The sequence below is a fragment of the Primulina eburnea genome, unplaced genomic scaffold, assembly GCF_022965805.1.
Source record: "Primulina eburnea isolate SZY01 unplaced genomic scaffold, ASM2296580v1 ctg553_ERROPOS100000, whole genome shotgun sequence".
Lineage (NCBI taxonomy): Eukaryota > Viridiplantae > Streptophyta > Magnoliopsida > Lamiales > Gesneriaceae > Primulina > Primulina eburnea.
Window position 1 is genome coordinate 54,537 of NW_027331342.1, and position 24,447 is coordinate 78,983.

The 24,447-nt window shown below is 33.6% G+C and overlaps 2 protein-coding genes and 1 non-coding gene across 3 annotated transcripts; 1 reads left to right on the forward strand and 2 right to left on the reverse strand.

Moving 5' to 3' along the window:
• Positions 1-8,670: 8,670 nt before the first annotated feature.
• LOC140821371 (uncharacterized) lies at positions 8,671-11,269 on the reverse strand. Its single transcript, XM_073181846.1, has 3 exons — positions 10,628-11,269; positions 9,717-9,876; positions 8,671-9,406 (listed from the first exon to the last, which is right to left on the reverse strand). Exons 1-3 carry the CDS (start codon positions 11,121-11,123, stop codon positions 8,938-8,940), a joined length of 1,125 nt encoding a protein of 374 aa, XP_073037947.1. The 5' UTR covers positions 11,124-11,269; the 3' UTR covers positions 8,671-8,937.
• A 3,701-nt stretch (positions 11,270-14,970) lies between these two features.
• TRNAL-CAG (transfer RNA leucine (anticodon CAG)) lies at positions 14,971-15,050 on the reverse strand. The gene has a single exon. It is a non-coding gene; the product is annotated as a tRNA-Leu (tRNA).
• A 101-nt stretch (positions 15,051-15,151) lies between these two features.
• Positions 15,152-19,306, forward strand: LOC140821373 (pentatricopeptide repeat-containing protein At1g74600, chloroplastic-like). The gene is given in 3 exon segments (XM_073181848.1): positions 15,152-15,466; positions 15,469-18,094; positions 18,278-19,306. Coding segments are annotated over 2 exon segments (2,667 nt in total). The 5' UTR covers positions 15,152-15,156; the 3' UTR covers positions 17,826-18,094; positions 18,278-19,306.
• The last annotated feature ends 5,141 nt before the right edge of the window (positions 19,307-24,447 follow it).

Genomic DNA, 24,447 nt, shown 5'->3' on the forward strand with positions numbered 1-24,447 from the left:
ATTACTGTAAGTACCACAATTCCTTCAACCATAATACTACTGCTTGTTGGACTTTCAAGAATGTCTTGCAGAAAAGAATCAACAAGGGGATCCTGAAATTCCCCGAGAAAAAGGAAGCAATGATAAAGGATGAAGATTCTTTTCCCCCGATAGCCAATGTGAACGTGAGCAGTACTGACTTGCGCTTCTTGATTAATGAGAGGAAGAGGAGTGGAAACAGGGACATGTCCATTAAGCCAGGAATTACTGTAAAGAAGTGTTGGGTGCCTCAGAAAATGATGTTTGAGGTAAAGGAGAACAAGACAGAAAGTTTTCATGGAAAAGGTCGCTGTCACAGTGGAGATGATATGTATTATAGTGGGAGGAATATGAGGTACAGTAGGGGATCCATGGCCAAAAGGCCGGAGAACCAGCACCTCGGAAAGGTTTCGTTTCTTGGGTCAATGAATGGCGAGGGAAAGAGTGACCGACAGTCATTCCAGAAGCTAATACAGAGGCCACCACCTCTAGACACCGATAATAGATATGAAAGAAAATCTCGTTTTGTTATTCCTCCCAGAGCAATCCCCAATGGTGTATGGAAACGGGTGGAACATCCAAAGTTCCCAAAACCGCTTTCTCGGACCCAAAAACGACGTTTGTTGAGAGAAAAAGCTGTTAAGCGCAGATCTAAGGTGGAGGAATCATTCAAAGAAAAGAAAATATTTGAAGAGGAATATGGAGGTAGCAAGGAGAAAGAGTTACAAATGTAGGATTTAATATTAGCTCCGGCTCAGATGAAAGATCGACGGACGGAGACAGATGTTTTATAAAGATGGAATAGATGAGAAGTATTGTACAAAGTAGGCTGGATAGCCACTTTGGCTAATTTTGAGATATTGACTCGTAGAAAGTTTCTGTAAATATGTGAGGAATAGGCTTTTAAGCCATTCCTTGCTGAATTTGTTTGTAAATAATGATGGAGCATATGTGAATAAATAAAAATAAGTGCTCATGGAATCCGCTGTAGTTGATAAAATTTGGGGAGGAATATTTGTTGTGTTAGTTGGTCAAATTGATGACAAAATGAATTTCATTCAGTGCATGTCTTGGAACCTTGGGGAGCATTATTTGAAAAATGATGTTCAACTGTTGGTTGGTAGCAAGCAGAGTTGACCCGCAATGTTTGCGTCAATATTGAAGAAAAACAGGCTTTTTTCCGTTTGTTTATTTTTTAGAAAATTTTGGCAGAGTTTCCCTTGTAAATGTGATATTCCAAAATTGTAAACACCTGCAAATATATCCCAAGCAACATATACAAGAACAACAATATATTTTACAAACAAAGTTTGGCTTTCAAGCCACTTTCCCAACTCTACACATCAAAAAAGACACTTGCCAAATCATGGCAAACAAGTGTAAAAATGTACACATACTGTCCCTAGCTGATGTATTTTATTTCCTTTCAATGTCTATGACACTCTATACATATATGATCAGCCATGTCAGATATATTCATCAAAGCTTGGTGAATTTCTTTTGGATTTGCCAGCGGCACTACCATGAGGATTTTTCATCTCCGTTGATCTTTAAGGTACCTTTTTGCATTGGGCTTTGAGATTCTCAAATAATTGATTTCTCTAACCATATTTCCTGGAAAATAAATGAGAACCACATGAGATATAATGGAGTGTTAATCAACAAAACTATGCTTTGTGTGTGGTATATGTTGTCATTGATGTTGCACTTGTCATTTCTTTGTGAGATCGAATGAATCTTGCCATTTGTGAGTTTATGGCTTGCCAAAATTTCAAAAAATGGGATCTCATCCTCAATGAATTTGGTGGAGCATCACAATTCCTCGTGCTAGTGTATTTCTTGTAAGCACATGGAAGATTACATAAGTTGCACAAGCTATAGACTAAGCTCTAAATATACACACCAAGGAAGTTGCTCTGTTGAGGTGGAAGCAGTAAGTGTTGCAAGGTGTTGCTCATAAAAAAAAAAACTCGTTCAGACATATGTACAAACACCTTGAGTGCATCATGAAATTTAACATATTCTACAATGTTTTTGTCATGAAGCAGTAGAAAAAATGTAGAAATCTATCTGCTCTTTTGAGATGATACGGCTGAATGCAAATGAGTTTGAGGGTGACAATTTAATTGAAAGTTGAATGGTGTCCATGTCACTCCACGATCCGGTGACTGGTAAGTGAGAACACAGAGAGGGAATCAAAGTTTGTTTATGTGAAGGTGAAACTTTGAGGATTGATGTGGGTTTGAGCTTGTCTATTTGAGGAATGAATGAAAAGAGTAGAAAATAAGAATTCACGTTAAGAATTGTTACTGAACAAACTCTAAAGGATACTGTGATACAAAATATGGCCTCCATGCCAAGTTTTGAATATGGGCCAAAGTGGGCTAAATATATAATTAGTCAAATTGGCCCATGGGCCAAATTGACTACGGGGGGGCAATTGTTGTGCCTAAAAAATAATCCAAAAAGCCCACAAACGAAGCCCAACCTTCGGCCCACAAGAGATGCAGACAGTTGGTCCAAGGAAAGAACGTTGCGGCCGGTTACATCCATTACCCAAGATGGAAGACGTGGAGTGATCTTGGAATATGGTTGAAACTCCCCTATGGAGTGTGACAAAAGCAGAATGAGGAATCAGAAAGAGGGCCCCGACAAATCAATCCAACAAATCTACAGCAAAAACTCTGCAGAATTCCTTAGCAATTTTATGCAAAATTTCTCTTATTTGCTCTGTTGTTTATTGCCATTTCCAGCAAGCGTTTTATAGATTTTAACAATGTCCATCCAAGTCTCATGTGAAAGCTTTGTTCGAATTTATAACGGCATAATAAATATTGAAGTTTCTTATGAATTCCTCCTTTAATTTCATTATATTTCTCATTTCACGTTTTTATTTTTGGAGCCATTTCGAGGGAATTAGAACAAACGGTCGAATCGAGATTCGCTGTGGGGCCCTTAGCTCCTACTCATTATTACAACACAATTTTATTAGGGTTAAGTAATCACAGCGGAAAACGAGTTTAAAACTTCTTTACAATGAGCCCAAAATATCTCTTCTGATATTTAAATACTAAAAATAGTATCTAAATTCAAATCATAAAACACGCCCACACATAATCAAAACCAATCACATACAAACAACTCATATCATCGGGACATGCCCCGGTATATAGATACATATACATATATACTGGGAACAAGACATAAACATAAAACCTCAGCCCAAGCTGTGGCTCCCTCCAGAAGTACCATCTCCGGTCTCCTGATAACCTGGAGTACCTGCCATTGTCCACACACAAAGACAACAACAGCCCCCCTTGGGGGTGAGCAAAGCTCCGTATGGAACAACCAATCATATATACCACAGATATCTAAACAATGATATATGGTATGCAATGCATGTATGTCGTGGATGTATCAGGTCAAATGCCCATCCACTGAGCACATGTCAGAATCAATCGAATCGCTATCAAATCAAATCAATGCTCGAGCTGGCACACCGGCCGATATGGGAATACACGTAGCGTCGACGAAGCGCCATCAATCCCACATCTCATATCCAATCATATGGGGCCACAAATGTCTATGTTTTACGGGTCATGTAATACCAACATAGCATTTGTGTTCACAAACCCCGGAATCCAATCCAATCATATCAAGGTATCCAAGGATCATAGCTCAACGTGCATGTCATGTATCGATGTATGCATAAAATGATGTGTGTTAACAAAACATTTATTTTATACATCGATATCTCAAATCTCAATGTCATGTATGTCACATCAAATCATCAAATAGGCACATAGACACGTATTCCAATCCAATCCAATCAAATCAATCCAATCATATATCATATAATACAGATACCTGTCGTATGTTACCCGGTCGCAACATACCTCAATTCTTCGTTCCAGTTGATGTAGCCTGAAGATATTGATATTACACTTTATCGACATCAATAACATATTCATTCCAATCAATAACATACTCCAAAATTATTAATATGAGTTTCAAATATCATTTGAAACTTCAATAATTCATATCAAATTCAAATCATAACATAATTCAATTCCGACTTCGAATATGAGTTTCTTGTCGGTTATTTTACTACATATCAGAAATTCAACTTCAAATGCATGCTATTCCAGCACTATAATATTTAGAGCTGCTGGAACTAGAAGAAAATTACCTCAGTCAGAAGCCCTCGACGCGACGATCACAAATATATAATTTGTTTCGCGTTTAGACAGCGTTTCGAAGTCGATTCGGAAGAAAGAAAATCGAATTCCTTCGAGTCTCTCGAATTCTCTATAATTACTGACGGAGGAAAGAAAGAGAAGAATTTATCCTAAGTCCACCGCCTCTCGCGCTCGGGCGGTAGAATTCTCGCGCCCGAGCGCGAGACATTCTGTCCCCGAGTTGCATTTATGCCGCGCTCGGGCGGTAGAAAGTTACCGCTCGGGCGCGGAACATTCTGCCCGAACCCTTGCAATTTCAACCCTGGCGCTCGGGTGGTAATTTCCTACCGCTCGGGCGCCACATGTTCTGTACAAAATATCAATTTTGTACTACATTAGCGTCCGGCTTCTCCACTCGAGCTCTTACAACGTCAATTCATATTCAATATTCATTTTCTCAATTTCATTGTCATGATATACATCAAATACATAATCACATGAAAATTTCATTAATTATCGATAATCCCATAAGATTTACGATAACACGATACACGGTCCTTACATTCGCAATGACTGATTAGAAATCAGATTATTTCATAAATTCGGCACGAACACGTGCCTGGCACGCCTGCAAATTTTCGTGACAAACAGCTTTTTTTTTAATTTTTTAAAAAAACTACCATGTTCTCTAATTTTTCGACAAACCCCACGTATTGTATGTATATGTATATATGTGTGCGCGTGTGCATGTGCATGATCAGTTTATATCAATATAAGGAATCGATAATAAAAAGTTTAGACACTATTCGATTTTGATTATTTATATAATATTCTACAATATATTTGATGTCGTTGTCAATAATATTGATGCATAATTGCTGAAAAAAAATATGTATGCCGTTTTAAACACATCTACTAGTACTCTCACAAGTCACATCAACTATGACTCGTAGCTTTGCAACTCTAGGATCAATAATAGCATTAATATTATCGAGTAAAATATTCCAAATGATCATATAATTGCACTTCATGGTTGAAGGGATATGACCAACAAGGCAAATATATAAACATTTATATCAAATAATATATTTATATATATATATATATATATAAATTTGATATATAGTTTAAATAAAATTTTGAAAAATTTACAATTTTGGTCTTATATATTTTCTTATTCACGATTTTGGTGTTCTATACAGTCAAATTGCAGTCTTAGTTCACTATATTTGATATATTATTATATTCAACTTTAGTCATTTTTTTCAATTTCACATTGATCCACAGCATATGTGGTCACATCAGCGTTTCAGGGCGAAAATAAACTAAAATTGCCAGAAACTAAGTTATATAAGATTAAGATTGTAATTTTAACAATTTAGATGAATAAAATTAGTAAAAAAAATTATATATAAACATAATAAAAATTGAAATTTTTACGAAATTTTAAGAATTGTTTTCTAATTATGTGATTATTTTTGTCAGATCGCCTTTGTACTTGTTATAGAACACCCATGAGGCCTTCGATTTTTGAAAATAGGGCACGAGAAATGACAAATCTAATACAACCAAACTCGGGTAGTGTTTGCAAGAGCTTGTTTTAAGGGTTTTTCCATTCGATGACAATCCGCGACTTGATAATCATAGGGATTTTGTAGGGAAAACTCTCGGTACCATTTTACCAATTTGTTCAATCTAAATCGTGATAAAATTAAAGTATTGTTCAGCTCGCTTGTGTCGGACTTTATACTAAAGTGTTTCAGGTATTACCGTTCTATCATAGGAAACAATCGTCAACGGTGAACCTCAAAACACTTTAAAAAATGACAAATATGTTTTAACGAAACTATAACATAACAGACACCAGTTTGGTTTCTTTTTCTTTGAACTTTATCTTTCCATGATCGTTATGCATTGGTTCCAATAACACATGAAGTTTAATTTATTGTATTATTTGTTGTGATTTACAACTGCAATATCAGTTCATCCATTATCAATATTTCGAACATACATCTCTGTTTCATCCAACACGTTTAACATTGTAATCTTTGTTCATTGTTGGGAACATTTTTGAATGACACCCAAACGAGAAAGAGATGGCACAACATTATTTTCCAGCATGCATAATCTTAATTTACAATGAATTATTTGTTCTACCTAGTGTCAACTGTGCTGGCCCATTGGGCTGGATGTACCACATGTGAGGCAGATGGTACAACACTTCGTATGCATAGCGACAAATGGGCCCAGCATGCGTTGGATCACATCTCTGGGCCATGAGTGGCATGGTCCCATTTTGGAATAGGTGTCTTTTTATTTTCTCATTATGGCCAGGCCCACAACGTTGGTGTCCTATTATGAAAGTGGGCTTAGTTGTTTAATTAAGTTAATCCGCATTCTAATAGATTCAATAAAAAAGATTACATTTGTTAGTCCTGATTGTTCTTAGGCAAAAACTTGTGTGAGACGGTATCACGCGTCGTATTTTGTGAGATATATCTTTTATTTGGGGTCATCCATGAAAATGTATTACTTTTTATGCTAAGAGTATTACTTTTTATTGTGAATATTGGTAGGGTTGATCCGTCTCATAGATAAAGATTCGTGAGACCATCTCACAAGAGACCGTCTCTTGTTCTTACTAACATTTTCTCGGGTGAGCATGTTACAGAGGGTTTTCCTGACGTGCTTTACTTGGATAGCGTGATTCACTGAGTGCTGCATTAGCCCGAAGATTTATCGTGTAAACAACGAAAGAAGCGATTGCAGGTTCTATCGTCATAAAAAATAAAATCAAATAAATTGGTTTACACTTGCTATTAAATTTTAAATAAAAAATAAAGCAAATCAAATAATATGTTTCATATGATTTCACCAAATTTTGAATATTATTTTGTAATTCCATGATATTATAAATAAAAAAAACTTTAAAAAATTATAAATGCAACACAAACTAAAGATAATTCTTTTTTAAAAAAATTAAAAATATTCGAGCTACATGGTTCCGACTAATTAACCAAGACTGACACTAACATCGACTATGCAGACAATCCTAACGTCGACTACTTCGTCGCGACATGTATTTGTCTTGTTTTCAATTTGCCATATCAATTGTAGAATATTTCAAGACCAATCTTATTTATTGTTGTAATTTCTTAATCGTGGTAATAACAAATTGTATGAAATGTGATTAAATGATAATTATGATGATACTTATACATTAAAAATCAATTAAATTATTCATTGTTGCGTTCATTTTTACTTATTGGGTTGTGGAAATATTCTAAAATCGAGCGCGTGTTGTTTTATCAAAACTTATATCTTGTGATAATGATGTAGTATAACTCAAATATTTTAAACTGTTCATCGGTCGAAGAGACACGTATATCTGTTGTGAGTTGCTCCATATTTAAATAGTCTATATCAAAATTCTCCAAGTTTTTAAATTAGCTTTTATTATTTAATTAAAAAGGCTTGGTCTTAATATTTTGAAATTATTTTCAATTTAGAAATTTTGAAACAATAATTTTTATTAAAAAAATGTGTGGGAGTTTTGTTGTTTGAGCATTATTTCTTTTAAAAAAATCTAAAATATGCTTGGATAATGCCTGTTAAAAATAATAATAACTTAAAATATTCATATTTATAGATGTTTATTTTTTTTATATAAATCTATAATTTAAATTCTAAATTACATTTGACCTCAAAGCATGTCTATATTTTAGAAGTTGCCCAACTCCAATCCAATGAATCATATGATCTATTACATTCTAGCTCCAAGTTCACGTTCTACCCGAATCAAATATGGTCGAACTAAAAGATTAATGTATATATGGTACGAGTACACGACCATTTATACAAGAAAAAATTATCGAATTCGAGTCGAATAAGAAACATGTATATGCAAGCTTAAAGTTTTGTAAACATTATGTCATAGTCAATAAATAGAGCAATAGCTATCAACCAAATTTTAATTATTTCGGATCATTTTAAAATTAATTTTTCAAGAATGATTATTTGGAATTAGGACATGCATTGATCCCAAAGTTTCGACTCCTTTCACATTGACTTGTTGATATTGTTTCACACTTTTGTTTCTCACACACACACACATGTGTGTGCGCGCGCATTTTTTCCAATACAAGTTGCTGCACTAACTAAAATTGGAAAAAATGCAAGATACGAGTCATGCACATTGACTTTCGTCTTGAGCCAAGGCCCGTGGTGCATGTGCGCGCATTAGTGTGCTTCGAGCCTTTGATAACTATGGTTACCAGTATATGCAGACAGCTGATTTCATGTAATAAACAAGACCAGAGCAGAATAAAATTCGACAAGATAAATTTTACTCGTAAGATGAATACATCGACTGAAAAGAGGATTGAAACGAGACCTTGTAAAGTACAAAACAAAGAACAAAATAATCCTGTCTTGTAGGGAAAGGGTATTCCTCAGATGGAAGTACTGAAAACTGTAGAAAACAAAATTTCAGATATAACCACAAACCAGAATGCTGGTAATGTATCCTAGACCATATTCACCAGAACATACGGTCAGAATACAAGATACATTTTTGGGTTTCTGTTGAAATTTATTGCCAAACCCGAATTTGTTCAAAATGATTATCATCGACAAAATTTTTGGATAATAAAATATAAGAAGGAAGGGTTAACCCCAAGACTTTGAGTATGAACATGTAATATAGCATTCTATGCTCTCCGCCACTCGGTATGAATAGCTCTTAAGCTTTAGATTCATAGGTCTCGATTAAAAACTTGTAAAGCTCTTCTGCGACAACTGTAGGATATTCTTCTTGAGGAAGGAGAGCACCAGGCACTTCCACAAATTTGCTTACTCCTTTTGATCCTCTAAGAGCTTCCATTTCGGCTTTTGACCTCTTTGGTGCGCGTGATGCGGACATAACTAGCACAGGCACCGTTCCTTCTAGCCCTGCAAATAGTTCGACGAACTCCTCCCTGGAATTTACTGGATCAAGCAACCCAGTCAAGAAAGCAGCAGGCACATACCGAGCACCTTTCCGTTTCGTTAGCTCATATCTGCTCTCAATAATACTAGGTGTCACATTTTCAGGATCTGCATATACATGGGACTGGTACTGAGATTTGATTGCCTTCACATTACTCACAAGCACATTGTACATCATCCAACCCACAGCAGGAGCCCTTAAGGTCCCTCTAAGAAGCCCATACCTGAAAATTCGCAAGATAGAGGGGAAGACAAGGTTGATTAAATACAATAAAAGATGTGAAGTATCAACCAACAGATAATGCATCTTACAATTTTTTTTACAAAATGACTCAATTAAAGATCTCGTGTAAACTTGAACTCTCATAGGAAACAGTTTGAATATCTCGTCGACCGATGAAAAAGTGGATGCATAACCATAAAGAAAAAGAAGATGAGTGGAAGAAAGAAGATGAGTGGCATGCCCATGCTTCAGAAAAAGAAATCTCATCATTACTTCGATAATTTGCTAAGAATGTTAAGGGTAACGCCTACCTAGTCTCCATACTTGAATCTTTACCAAATACAATAGGAAGGGGCCCAGCCCAGGTGGGAGCAACAGCAGCAATGGCCTTTGGCTTTAACTTACCATTTCTTGTTGCACGCACTACTATAGTCGCAGCATGCCCTCCTCCAAAGACCACATAATCATTAACTGAGATATGCAATAGCATATTAAAAAAGTTAAAAATTTATATAATGCAGTTTAGGACAGTAACCAGGCATAACAACACATTACTTCTGCATTGTTAACTGTGTAAATAATTATGTATACAATCAATATCGAGGATAACTAAAATCAACAGTGTGCCAATGAACACAAATTGTACATGTTGAATGAACCGAATAAGATAAAAGAGATCTCAAGACAATTTAAAGACGGAGAAATGGATTGGATAACAAGTTCAGTCACGTGTCCTAAAGTTTCATAGAAAAATGATATTCTCTCGATGTTTTGGCATGCTAAAAACCAAAATGAAAAGAAAAATCGGTTCCTACGTCAGCTTAATACACAACAAGAACCAACAGGCAGCAAAGACAACCACAAACAAAGCCCAAAAGAGCTGCAAATGAATAAGAGCCCAACACGTAGCCAAAATGCCGAGCCCCCCAACAACAGTAAGGACACCCATTTAGTTCCTAAAGAGAGCTCCTCCTTGGTCAGAAAATTACTGAAGGACAACAAATACATAATGTTTCCCTTCTAAAGTTTGCATAAGTTACACATCAGATGAAACCTATATTCATGGCAGTGGGCTAACCGCTATCACAGAGTGCTTAAATTGATCTACATAATATACATCCATGATAAATAACTTGTAAATAAAACAGGAACTCAACTTCTTGAGCACACTAAACCAACAAATGTAAACAAAAAATCTGCTTCAAGATACGATTTTTCAGACCTGCCACAGAGCTAGCAATGGGGCAATCAGGGGAAGTTATAAAATCCACTATAAATCTCTCCATGACGTCAGCATTGTAGTCGAGTTTTGGCCGGTCGGAGTGCCCGAGACCAGGCCAGTCCACAATGGTCGCAATCCCACCATTCTTCCTCACAATTTCTTCAGCAACAATTCTCCACTCCTCCACGGTGCTGACGTCAGATATCGTGGGAACCATCAGAATGTTCTTGCAAGGCCCATTATTGCCCTCCTTCTCGAACTTCTCGAAGTGGATATTCAATGAATTTCCCTGATACTTCCACTTCCAGCTGCTGGCGCTGCAATTCAAGGGCGCTGCAGGCATGGACGGGGCATAGTTGCCGAGCGAAGTTGAGGCTCTAATGGTAAAGCTGATGGCTTTGGAAGTGCAAATAGCTGGAGAAGAAAGGGGCTGGTGGGTTTTCCAGAGACGAGTGGCACATAATGATGGCATATGAATAACTGCAGATTGCGCCATTAATCGAAGAACGGTTAATCAACTAGAATTGTGAAATCGAGGTCTCAAAAATTAGGGTTCAAGAAATGATTTTGGGGGGACAGGGAGTTGGTTGCAGCTAAACTCGAAATACAGTTGACCAACAGCTGCTCAGAGATTTTTTCTCAATTTGATATTTGTGATTTGACATTAGCATAGTCCAAATTCTTCAAGTCAACGATCACATAAATCATAATTTACTTTGCGACATTCTTATAAATCTTTATTTATGAAAGGAGTCAATTCTACCGATATTCACAATAAAAAATAATACTCTTAGCATAAAAAGTAATAATTTTTCATGGATGACCCAAATAAGAGATTCGTCTCATAAAATACGACCCATGAAAGCGTCTCACACAAGTTTTTGTCATTTATGTTTTATTCCGACTTATATATATTACAACTTTTTATTTATATATATTTTTTAAAACACTTTCTTAATAAAAAAAATTATGTGTGTGAGATCTTGAATCTCTGAAGCTTGCAAGCCATCTGGTCCCAAATCTTCAGTAGGTTCAATGATAGAATTGATAGCTTGGTAGAATCCGAGAAGTTGCAAATATGTGTAAGACCAAGGCGCAAACAAAATTCCATACCATATCGACGAGCCCGGATGTGTTATGACACAAGCTGATGCACCCCAGACTCGGCCTTGAGAATCTCGAACCACAACCCAAACATTAAACTTGCTTTTGTGCAAATCATACCCCGCGCGTCCACGTCCACGTCCAAACTGAATTGGTTCAGTAAAGGTGGCTGCCAACCGTGATCCATATGTCCCTGTCTGTTGCTTCTGATTGAATAAGCTTTTTTATAAGATTTCTGAAATGTATCCAACAATGCCACTGCCCAATCTATTTTCAACTCCGCATGACATCCCTGCTTTTCATGTTTTCTCTTGCATGTTTCAGTCCAGATTGCCCAACACATGACAGCAAATACTTCAAAATCCTCAACTTTGAATGAATTAGACAAAACTAAAGCAATATCAAGGAACATTTCATCGCGAAGTCTTTCCAGATTACGCCAAAGTGGTGGTGTTGTGATTACAGTAGCGAAATCGAGTACTTGCCAAGAATATTCAGCATAGAAACCATCACATCCCATCCTTACAACATAGAGACAGCCGTGATCATGTCCAATGGATTCCATAACAAAAAATTATCAGACATCTTCTCAAGTCAATCGATTCATTCAAATACTTCACTCGGCACCACGGACAGTACAACTGCGAGGATGCGTCGAGTGAATCAGGAAGCACGACGACTGGGGTAAATGCATATGTGAATCCAGAAATTGAACGTGCCGAAGTTGTTGTGATTGCTTGTGTAAAACTAAGAGTCTCGGACAAGGCGTTACTCTGAAGTTTTACCTGGGGTGTCTTTTTCAAATAGTCGTAAGACGCAGCATTTCCATCATAGTACCTAGAGAACCAGAAAAAGTAGTTATGTGAGAAAACAATTCTCATTAGAAGAAGTGTAATAAACACCAAGTGATCAGGATTTGAAGTGCTTACACATTTTGTCCATTGGCCACCAAACTTTTATCTTGTAGCCAACCAATTCCTTGCCAAAACATTTATTTGTAGGATTTACCTTAGAAGCCTAAAAATACAGGTTAAGAAAATCCAAAACAAAATATAGCAGTCATATCACTCACCTGAAAGCATAAAAAATCGAAAGAAAGTGAATACCTCTGTGAGGCCTGGGACCGAAGAGGGTGGGAGGTGATCGTTGGTGGCATGAGGTTTCACGGACAATGAAGGGCTCCTAATAAGCGAAGGAAACATGAATGAACCAATCTCACACCGGAATGAAAGGAATTACAAAATTGTTCAGGTATGAGACTGTGCAGTTGAAGAGTGCTTAAAAGATTTAATAGGTGCTACTCATATTAAGAAGGTACATCTTTTCGGTAGCTCATCACATAAGAACTCCAAAATTAAATGTGCTTGACTTGGGGCAATCTGAGATAGATGACTCCCGGAGAGTTTCCTAGGGTGCGTGTGAGTGAAAGCATAAGCACGCTGGAAAAACTCGTCTTGGTACAATGAAGACAGTTGTCGAATATGGGCATTATAGTCTATAAACCAGTTCAAGTAACTGTTCTATAATGGCACACATACATAATATAAATTGAATGGAAAATAGATCTATAATTGCATTCAGGGCTTGAAGGCATGATCTGATACTCACTAATAAATAAGCATGTGTACGATATAAGATATTTGATAATGAGCATACATGATTCGGGTGAAAATCTTCTACAATATTTCCTACAACATTGTCTGATACACTAATAATGAGTTCCACATATATCAAAGTTCAACAGATTTTGTAATTGCCTTGTTATACACCAAAATGGTAAACAATTGTAGAGGCATGTCAAAACTGTTTAGGACGACTTCTTTTTATCATCAATAATTTTAGAAGACCACACAATCAGGGACGGATCCAAGATTATAAGTTCGGGGGTTGACTCACCCCAACCCACGCATACAAAAATAGGAAAATAATTATTATATGTTTGCATATAAATTTCAATAATAAGAATACAATAATTAAAAAAATAAACAGAATATTTAAAAGTAATATAACAGACAACGCCTAAGAAAAATGAAACACAGACCACATGTATAAACATCGAAAGTCTTTAACCATTAGACTAATTATAGATACTTCATATTTGTTGTAGGTCAAATTATATATATACTAAATAATAAAATATATATTATATAGTAATAATTTTTTGGCAAAAACTTGTGTGAGACGGTCTCACGGATCTACTTTGTGAGACGGATCTCTTATTTGGATCACCCATGAAAAAATATTACTTTTTATGCTAAGAGTATTACTTTTTATTGTGAATATGAGTAGGGTTGACCCGTCTCACGAATTATGACCCGTGAGACGGTCTCACATGATACTCACTCTAATTTTTTTAAAAAAATTGGGGGGGCCGTGGCCCCTCCTGGTCATATGGTAAATCCGCCACTGCACACAATAATTTAGCGATGTGTAAATCTCCCGTGAGACGGTTTCACGGGTTGACTTAATCCATGTTTACAGTGAAAATTAGTATTTTGGACAGAAAAATAATAATTTTCATAAGTTTGGATCATGTCGAAGATTAGTCGTACAAAATAAACTAATGAAACTGTCTCATATAAGTTTTTTGTGTTTAATGATAAATGCATCAAAACTAAGAGATGGTAACCATAAATCGTATATACACGAAAAAATTTAGTAAAGCAAGACCTTTTCCTCAGGTAATAATGATTCTCTTTATTGTAATATTTTCTTGTCCGAAAACTTGCGGTTTGTTATATCTGGTTGAATATATATGATTTGCTGTCGTCAAATTATATATAAAATAAACTAGTTTAATTATTCTTCATAAATAATAAAAACAAAAATTTATGTGAGACAGTCTTACTGATCGTATTTGTAAGACAGATTTTTTATTTGAGTCATCCATGAAAAACTATTACTTTTTATTGTGAATATCGATAGGGTTGACCCGTCTCACAAATTAGGATCCGTGAGAAGGTCTCATATGAGACTCACTCAAATATAAAATACAAAAATAAACTTTCATCCTAGGCTAAATAAATTTTCCATTCGCTATAATAAACAATAAAATGGATTAATTTAGTATTTGTCCATTTCTATAATTTTAAATCTAAAAAAAATTATGTATAATATAATATTAATAATATACAGAAACAAATTAATTTAATTTTTATTCACTACTATTTTTTTTTTTCAAAAAGTGAAAATTAAAATTATTCGAAAATTGTTTTTAAAAAGTAAAAAATAAAGGAATTTGTCAAGAGTGGGATTTGAACCCACGCCCTTTCGGACCAGTACCTGAAACTGGCGCCTTAGACCGCTCGGCCATCTTGACTTATATGCCTTGCTTCCTAGATTTTATTTAATAATTAATAGTTCCTAATAAGAAATTACTTTTCAAATTTCCGCGGTTCGGCCATTGATGTCTTTGTGAAATCCAGATGAATGGCATCAAAATTCATTCACCGAGCTACAAAAGTTCGTTAAAGTTGGCCCGTAAGCTCTTTTCCTCCATTGCCTCGCCTGATAATCGTTTGATCGAAGCAACCACCAATTACATTAAGGCCGACCCAGTTGACTTGCTCGCGAATCCCACCAATTTCAGGCGTTTAACACTGACAGAATCCAAAACAACACATGCCCTTTTCCTAAAAACATGCGTACTGTACTCCAATATCTATGTAGCCAACAATTTGATCGATTCTTATTCAGAATGTGGTCGAGTGGATTATGCTCTGGATCTGTTTGTGAACCAAATGTAGTAACGTGGAATTTGGTGATCTCGGGGTTTAATAAGAATTCATGTTATGATGATTCTTGGAGGGTTTTTTGTCAAATGCATGTTTTAGGAGTAGAATTTGATGAGTTTACTTATAGCAGTATTTTTGCTGCATGCGGGGCATTAGACACTGTGGTCTGTGGAGAGCAGGTTTATGCTCATGTTATTAAAAATGGATTCTTTTTCAATGATTATGTGAGGACCGGAGCCATAGATTTGTTTACGAGAAGATGCAGAGTTAAGGATGCTCTGAGAGTGCTTTATGATGTTGACTGTGAGAATGTGGTTTGTTGGAATGCTGTGGTATCAGGAGCTGTAAAGAATGAGGATAATAGGTTAGCATTGGAAATTTTCAGGCAAATATGTTGGCATGCCTCTATAGCCCCGAATTCTTTTACATTTGCTAGTGTTTTGACTGGCAGTGCTACCCTCAGGGAGCTTGACTTTGGAAAAAGCATTCATGGACTAACAATCAAATGCGGCACAGGCACAGATGTTTTTGTGGGGACTGCTATTGTGGATTTGTATGCAAAATGTGGAGCTATTTGTGATGCGGTCAAGCAATTTAATCTCATGCCATTGCGGAATGTCATCTCTTGGACAGCAATCATCTCTGGTTTTGTCGAGAATGGTGATTCAGCTTCAGCTGTTTGGGTCCTCGATGAAATGCGTAAAAAGGGAGAGGATATAAATAGTTACACCATCTCAAGTGTTCTTTCTGCTTGTGCATATCCAGATATGTTTAAGGAAGCGAAACAGATCCATTGCTGGATTTTAAAAATAGGCTTCTACTCAAATGCAGTGGTGAAAGCATCTTTAATTTCCATGTACTCAAAACTTGGAGCCATTGATTTATCTGAAATAGCATTTGCAGAAACGGACAATCTGAAGATGGTGGGTATTTGGGCTAACATGATTTCAGCTTTTGTTCGTAACCAAAGTTATGATAAAGCGATCATTTTGTTTCATAGAATGGTCCAAGAGGGTGTTACGCCTGATAAATTCAGTGCATCCAGTATCTTGAGCATAATAGATGATCTATCTTTAGGGAGACAGCTACATGGGTATATTCACAAAACTGGTCTGCAGTTTGATTTGTCTGTTGGCAGTTCTATTCTCACAATGTATTCAAAATGTGGTAACTTAGAGGAGTCTCTTGAAGCTTTTGAGCAGCTTGAGAGGAGAGACATTGTTTCATGGACCTCTATGATTGCTGGTTTTGCAGAACATGGGTCTGCAGATAATGCTGTTACATTGTTTAGAGAGATGCGATTTGAGGAATACATTCCCGATGTGACGATTTTAAATGCAGTTCTAACAGCATGTTCTGATCTTCGTTCCATGAAGCTTGGTAAAGAAATTCATGGATTCTCACTTAGACGTGGATTTCAGGATCACTTTATCCTTGGTGGGGCATTAGTGAACATGTACTCCAAATGTGGTGATCTGAATGCGGCAAGGATTGTTTTTCATAGGATGCCCTTCAAAGATCAGGTTTCATGGTCCTCATTAATTTCAGGATTCGCCCAAAGAGGGCACATTGAGGAAGTTTTTCAGCTTTTTCGAGACATGCTTCTATCCGAATTAAGCATTGATACCTTCACGTTTTCATCTATTCTTTGGGCCCTCGCAAATTTGAACAGACCAGCCATCGGTACTCAGGTGCATGTGCATGCTATAAAAACGGGATTAGAATCAGAAGCGTCCGTTGGAAGTGCACTTGTCTTGATGTATTCAAAATGCGGAAGTATATGTGACTCTATCACAGTGTTTCAACAGATAAAAAATCCTGATTTGTTCAGCTTTACAACAATGATTGCAAGCTATGCGCAGCATGGAAAAGGATCGGAGGCCTTAGAAATCTACGAACTAATGAAAAGATCAGGAATCGAGCCCGATGATGTTACTTTTGTTGGCATTCTGTCTGCCTGTAGTCAATCTGGTTTGGTTGAGGAAGCATATTTTCATCTAAATTCAATGATCAAAGACCATGGATTGGAGCCTGGTAATAAACATTACACTTGTATGGTAGATCTTCTGGGTCGTGCAGGAAGATTAGCAGAGGCAGAGAGGTTTATCGTGAATATGCCTATAGAACCCGATTCTTTGGTGTGGGAAATTCTACTTGCTGCTTGCAGAGTTCACGGTAATCATGATCTTAGTAAGCTAGCTGCTGGGAAGATCATGGAATTGCAACAATCTGATGCTGGAGCTTACATTTCTATTGCAAATATCTTAGCTGATGTAGGTCGCTGGGAACAGGTTTTGAAAATCAGAGGTTCAATGAAAGAAACTGGAATGAAGAAGGAACCTGGGTGGAGTTACGTATGAAGTATAATCTGGTAAATTTAGACATTCTATAATGAATGATTCTCTATTGAACCAAGATCATCTCCAGCTACTACAATCCTTGGATTTGTGCAATGTTTATCTTCGTCAAGTATAACGTTGAGTGGCATGGATTACTGTTGGACAAATCCAGTGGTGACTCCTTGTCCACCGTAGAACACCCTCATGAAACCAAGACACGAACAATGGTTCTATCTCTACCTACTAGTTCTGGAGGAATCAATACTCTGTCTGGATAAAAGCTCCAGCAGGTGTGCTCAAATGACTCTTATTTCTGACATTTTAATGGTTTTCATATTCCTCTACCAATACGGTGCTTTGTTGATAAATATACACAGCTTCTTGTGGCCTTCTTTTGCGTTGTTTTGTTTGTGACTTGACACTTTCACAACTTGTTTGAGCTAATAATTAAATCTCACTTGATGAATTTGAAGCTCGAGTGCTAAAAAAACTACAAGAGGCTTCACTCTAGCAGCTAAGTTTGGCTGATGAAATACATGCTCTGTTCTTTCACTATGGTATGGTTTACGCCGAGCTCGAAAAAAAAAATTGGGTGTTTGGTCTGTCTCTGTTTCTGTCTCTTTGCAAGAGGAAGTTTGGATGAAATTCCTCAAGGGAGATTCTACACGTTTGAACCTTGTTTCATTCTGCAACTCATGCATTTGTGGCATTTCCCACCTGGAGCAGGCCTATTAAAGGAGGCATTTTTCAAAGAGTGGAAGGTTAATTTATTTACTGTTGTTATTTCTTGAATATCGCACGAGTGACATACTAGTAGTATGAGATCAACTATGCTATCAAGTGGTTGAATGAACACGAACTTGCAGAAGCATACGTGTTCGAGAAAAAAAGGAAGGAGCTGGAGAGCATCTGGGATATATCGACTAGGATTGCATTTGATTGGTTTTGGACACAACCCGTTTGACCTATTTTAGACTCATTCCGGGTGGGACTCATATAATGAAGGATAAACCATCTCACAACCCGTTTGACTTATTTTGGACTCATTCCGAGCAGGACTGATTTAACACATGATAGGTTTAAACTCGACCAATTGTCATCCTTATGTAATACTAGGTTGCTAAAAAAATTCGATTATATGGCCTCGTAGATGAATTCTACACAAAATTCTCCGTCATAAATTCATAGCCCGCACCGAAATTATGTTGTATAACAGCTGATATTCAATGAATGACAGTGGGCTTAAAGTCGGACCACTGGTAAATAGCTTAGCTTCATCCCAGGAATATATTATATTGTTATTTTGATCTTCCACATTTTAGTCATTCTCAGACAGGTAACAGCGGTTGAACATAATTGTCGCATTGAATTCCTATAAATTTGATTCTTGTACCTTGTGAACCAAAAGGTTGATGAGTTGGTTGAGAGCTAGGTCAGAGTAAAAACTTGATTTATTGGCTTTAAAGATTTTTGTGCATGATAATTTAGTTTACTATATATTACTCCTTCTTTTCGAGATTTTGGTCATCTATGTTATCAAATTTCAGTTTATTATGTTATTTTTGTTTTTCTGGTTGTTTTATTCATTATTCCGACGTGATATCAATACGACACAAACGTGTGTAGTGATACATCAGCAATACAGATGAAATGGATTAAAATTGTTGAATATCGGAAGGTGCGTGATTAAGACTGAAATTTAATAATATAGATCAATAAAATCGCAAAGAAGACAGATGCACAAACCAAAAATAGAATTTCCGGCTTTATATATATATAAATATATATATATATATATATATATATATATATATATATATATATATATATATATATATATATCTATATCTATATAAATATACCAATTGAATTGTGAATTTCCTCTATTATCCTCATTAAAATTATACTCTAATGACACTTTGTCTTCCTTTTATGTAATTAGTTAATTATTATTAATCAATTATTATTAATCCATTGACTAATTATTATTTAGTACTCTTTCACTCACTTTCATGGCATGACTACAAATAATATCAAAATATTTGTTCAACAACTAATGATTCTAATCAATATGTAATAATATTATTTATAAAATGAATTGGTTTTGTGAAAATACCTTACAAATAATAGTAATAGTGTTAACATTCTTTTATTAATATAAATATACCAATTTGTCTTTCTTTTATGTAATTAGTTAATTATTATTAGTCCATTGACTAATTATTATTTATTACTCTTTCACTCACTTTCATGGCATGACTACAAATAATATCAAAATATTTGTTCAACAACTAATGATTCGAATCAATATGTAATAATATTATTTATAAAATGAATTGGTTTTGTGAAAATACCTTATAAATAATAGTAATAGTGTTATACATTCTTTTATTAAAATAAATAATACAAAAAATTATGCTAATAGAGGTTTCGAACTTATTTTTAAAATTTATGTATTAATTATATTTTTCATAATCTTAGTTTTTTACAAAAAATACAAAAAAATTTATAGGTTTCGAACTTATTTTTACAATTTATGTATTACTTATATTTTTCATAATCTTAGTTTTTATAAATAATACAAAAAAAAATTATATTTAACAAAACATAAAATAAGAAATTATAAATTTATATGTCGAGGTTTAATCTATATCTATATCTATATACAAATCTATATATATGAATGTGAATTGTGAATTTACATAAATATCCTTATCTTCATTTAATAATAATAATAATTTACATAAATATTCTTACTTTCATTTAATAATAATCATTAATAAATGTTTTTTTCCCATATATTCTTTTAATAATAATCATTTCATTAATACATTTTTATTTTAAATTTAAAATTAATTACTTTGATATTTACATTGACATCAAATTCACAGAAAATCACTATCATAAATACATGTTTATTTTTTGTTTGTTTTTCATCTATTCATTTAATAATAATCATTAATATATTTTTATTTTTAAATTTAAAATTAATTACTTTAATATTTACATTGGCATCAAATTCACATAAAAGCACTATCATAAATACATATTTATTTTTTTTGTTTTTTTCATCTATTAATTTAATAATAATCATTAATATTTTTTATTTTTAAATTTAAAATTATTTACTTTAATATTTACATTGACATCAAATTCACAGAAAATCACTATGATAATGTTATAAATTTAAATAAATTGTTAATATTACGAACATTAAGGTAATAATGGGAAAACAAATAGAGATGAATGTGATTGAATAAAATTAAATTATTAATAAATATTAACGTCATATAAAACATTTTTTTCCTATTTAGAAGGTAGATATATATAGATTACTTATATATCAACAAAAATATGTGATTGAGAGAAAATGTTTGTATGTAAGTGATTTCATTGCAAACATTTAAGTTATTTAATCAATTTTCAATATATGATGCTAAATACATATTACTAAATAATATATTATCTATTAATTAATCTATTAAATTATTATGACTTTCATTTGTGAGCTTACTATTATATTATTTTTTTGTTTTACAATTTGTCATGTTAATGGTGTTATTTAAGTCATTTTTTTATCTTAGTTTAATAAGATCATTAATAGTGTATTTAACTCAATCAAACTAATTATTATTTTAATTTAATTTTAAATTTAATTTTTATTAGTTAAATTTATATATTGCCGTCAAATAATAATAGGAAGACGAAGGGAGATGAATCGGACTGAATAAAAATAAATTATTAATAAATATTAATGTCATACAAAATTTCTTTCTGTCGTTTAAAATAAAAATATTTTCAGACTCTTTATGTGTCAATAGAGATATGTGATTGAGAGAAATGTTTGTCTGTAAGTGATTTCAAATACTGTTTTTAAGTTATTTAGTCAATTTTTTTATAAATGCTGCTAAATAAATATTACTAAATAATATGCTACATTTGATTATTTTGTGTTTTTGCAATGCGAGGAGTTTTTTTACCCTAGCGTTACATGTTTGATTGTTATATGTCATTTGTATTGATCATGTAATTGTGTTTGAATTGTTTATGTGATTTGTTTGTTTGCACAAAAAAAAGAGAAACAAAATCAAATATCCAACAAAAATGTTTATTTTTCAATTTTTTATTGTTGAGATATTTTTTAATTTTTAAACACATAATGCATGTTTTCTGTTTGCTTAGATTACTTAGTTTGAAGTGACTTACAAAATACTAAAAAAATTGAAATATTTCTTCGTTTTTACCTTATGTATCAGAATATCAAGAGATAATATTTTTTATTTATTGGGGCAAATATATTTCCAAACTTCTGTCTATAAATCAATATTTAATTTTTTTACGATATTATTATATTCTCTAATCAATTTTTTTTACTTAGATTGATAGAAGGCATTTTAATTTGAGTTTTTATGTTCTTGCTTATATTATTTTTGTAATATTATTTATTATGAAAATAATAGGTGAACTACAAAATTTGGTCGGTCTAAGAGTCCTCTGATGAACGACAAATATGGATAAATTATTAAAATATATAATATCCAATAGATTTTTGGAATGTGATTTTGTTCTAATTCAATTATTATGCATTATTCTAAATTTTAATTATATCACAAGTTAACGCATGTTTTGTTGTTGCTAGATATATTTTGTCAATAGTATAATATTTTTCTATGGTTTAAGAAAAATTGTGTGACTTTATATTATATTTTTACGGCTGCTTTTCTAAATGGTTTTATTATGATTTCAAGTCACCATTTTTCATTTGTGTTTTTTTTAAAGAAGTGGAATGAATATCTATAAAACGATGACATTAATAAGGCGTCTTCTCTTTATTTGAAAAAAATATTGGAAAATTTATACAAATTGTGAATAATATGAGTTAATATTTAATTGGAGAGTGATTTATGCTTTTTATTGCTCATATATACTTCAATTTCTTTGTTATTGTACTAAATAAATTATTTTTAAACTTTGAGGTATCATTTTTTTTTCTTATCGAGGTTCTTTGCGTTATGATTTTTTTATACGTTTTGGTTAGTATTGTTGGCGGCAATTGGTTAGTTTATATAAAAATAAGTATGAGAGTATACCAATCAAAGCCACATATTCCGGATCTTCTGTTGTACGAAGAAAATAATAAATGATTTATGTGAATTATATAATTTCTTGGTTTTTCATACATATAGTCTACGAAATGCGTCAAATTTCGAACAAAAAAGTTAAGACAAACATAGTGGATGAAAAAAAAGAGACATGTTGCACCATAGTGGTCGAACCATGGTGCTTGAGCTACTATGCGGTTTAAAAGATTTGAGTTGCACCATTACTACTAGCTATAGCTTTTGGTAAAGCGACAAGCGCTCGGTCCTACAATTGGTATCAGAGCCAAGATCACGGGTTCGATTCTCATTAATTGCAAGGAGTTCAATTCTTGGGAGGAAGATTGTTGGGTGTAATAATTGTCCCTGCTTGGTAAAGCGGCCGAACCGTGGTGTTTGAGCAGATGTGAGGTTTAAAAGATTTGATTTGCACCATTACTACTAGCTATAGTTTTGGTAAAACGGCAAGCGCTCGGTCCTACATATTATGTCCTAATTTCTGTATGATATAATTCAAGCACATTTTTTTTATAGATTTTTGAAATTAGGTCCAACTAAGTAACATGAAACATATACATATATATTAAATCATATTTAAAGCAAAATGTTAAGATCAAGAATGATTCAGATTTAAATTTCAACGAAGCACAATGAAGAAGAAATTTAAGAATTGTATGTGTACGTTAAGTGTTATGTAATGATTATGTTGCTACTTCATGGTTGTGCGACATATGTATGTCATATAAAATGTTAATATTTTTCAATAAAATAGTTTTTCAAAAAGAAAAAATTCTTCATTCAGAAAAAGAAATACATGAAAAACAAATTGTGCATAATTCTCATTCTATTTATAATGGTATGAGAAAAATTCTAAAACTTTATTGACACAATATAATAGATCAATTCTGTGCATTTTATTGAGACATTAACCCAGTTTCACTTTATTTCCTCCAATATTATCTATATATTTCGAGGTGACTACGAGATTGTTTTTGTCTGTTTTTTAGTCAAAGTGTCTAACCAGCTAATTCATAACATATATGATGGTAGCATAGAAAACTCCTCGTCAAATAAATTCACTTAGCCAAATATTGAAATTCAAATAAAATTCTACAATATTTCATCAAATTAATTTTGACTACCATAAAATGCTCATGAAATCTAAGTGGTTATATTATTAGATGAGATATTGAATAAGACAAATACTTTGACATATATTTGAATGATATCTCATATGCATATCTTAATTACATTATTCGTATCTCTTCTCAATATTTTTAAAATACAATAATTAATTTTGTATATCGTTCCACAAGATATAAAATATTATAAAACAAAATATAAACTCGATATAAGAAAATTTGTTTTGTTTCAATGAATAATATAATATTATGTTCTAAACGCAACAAATGATATTGAAACTATATCATCCTCATGACATGATGCACGCAATCATTATTTCAAAGCTTCCAAAAAATGACGATCAAGATGACTTTCTTGAATTGCGTCAAATTAAATGAGAACACAATTCTAGGATATAGCCA

Excerpts from the sequence above, each read along its gene's own strand:
- LOC140821371 (XM_073181846.1), bottom strand. The coding sequence starts at position 11,123 with ATGGCGCAATCTGCAGTTATTCATATGCCATCATTATGTGCCACTCGT. Across the intron at positions 9,877-10,627 it reads CATTGCTAGCTCTGTGGCAG|TTAATGATTATGTGGTCTTT; the intron begins GTCTGAAAAATC and ends TGCATATCTCAG. Across the intron at positions 9,407-9,716 it reads GATTCAAGTATGGAGACTAG|GTATGGGCTTCTTAGAGGGA; the intron begins GTAGGCGTTACC and ends GCGAATTTTCAG.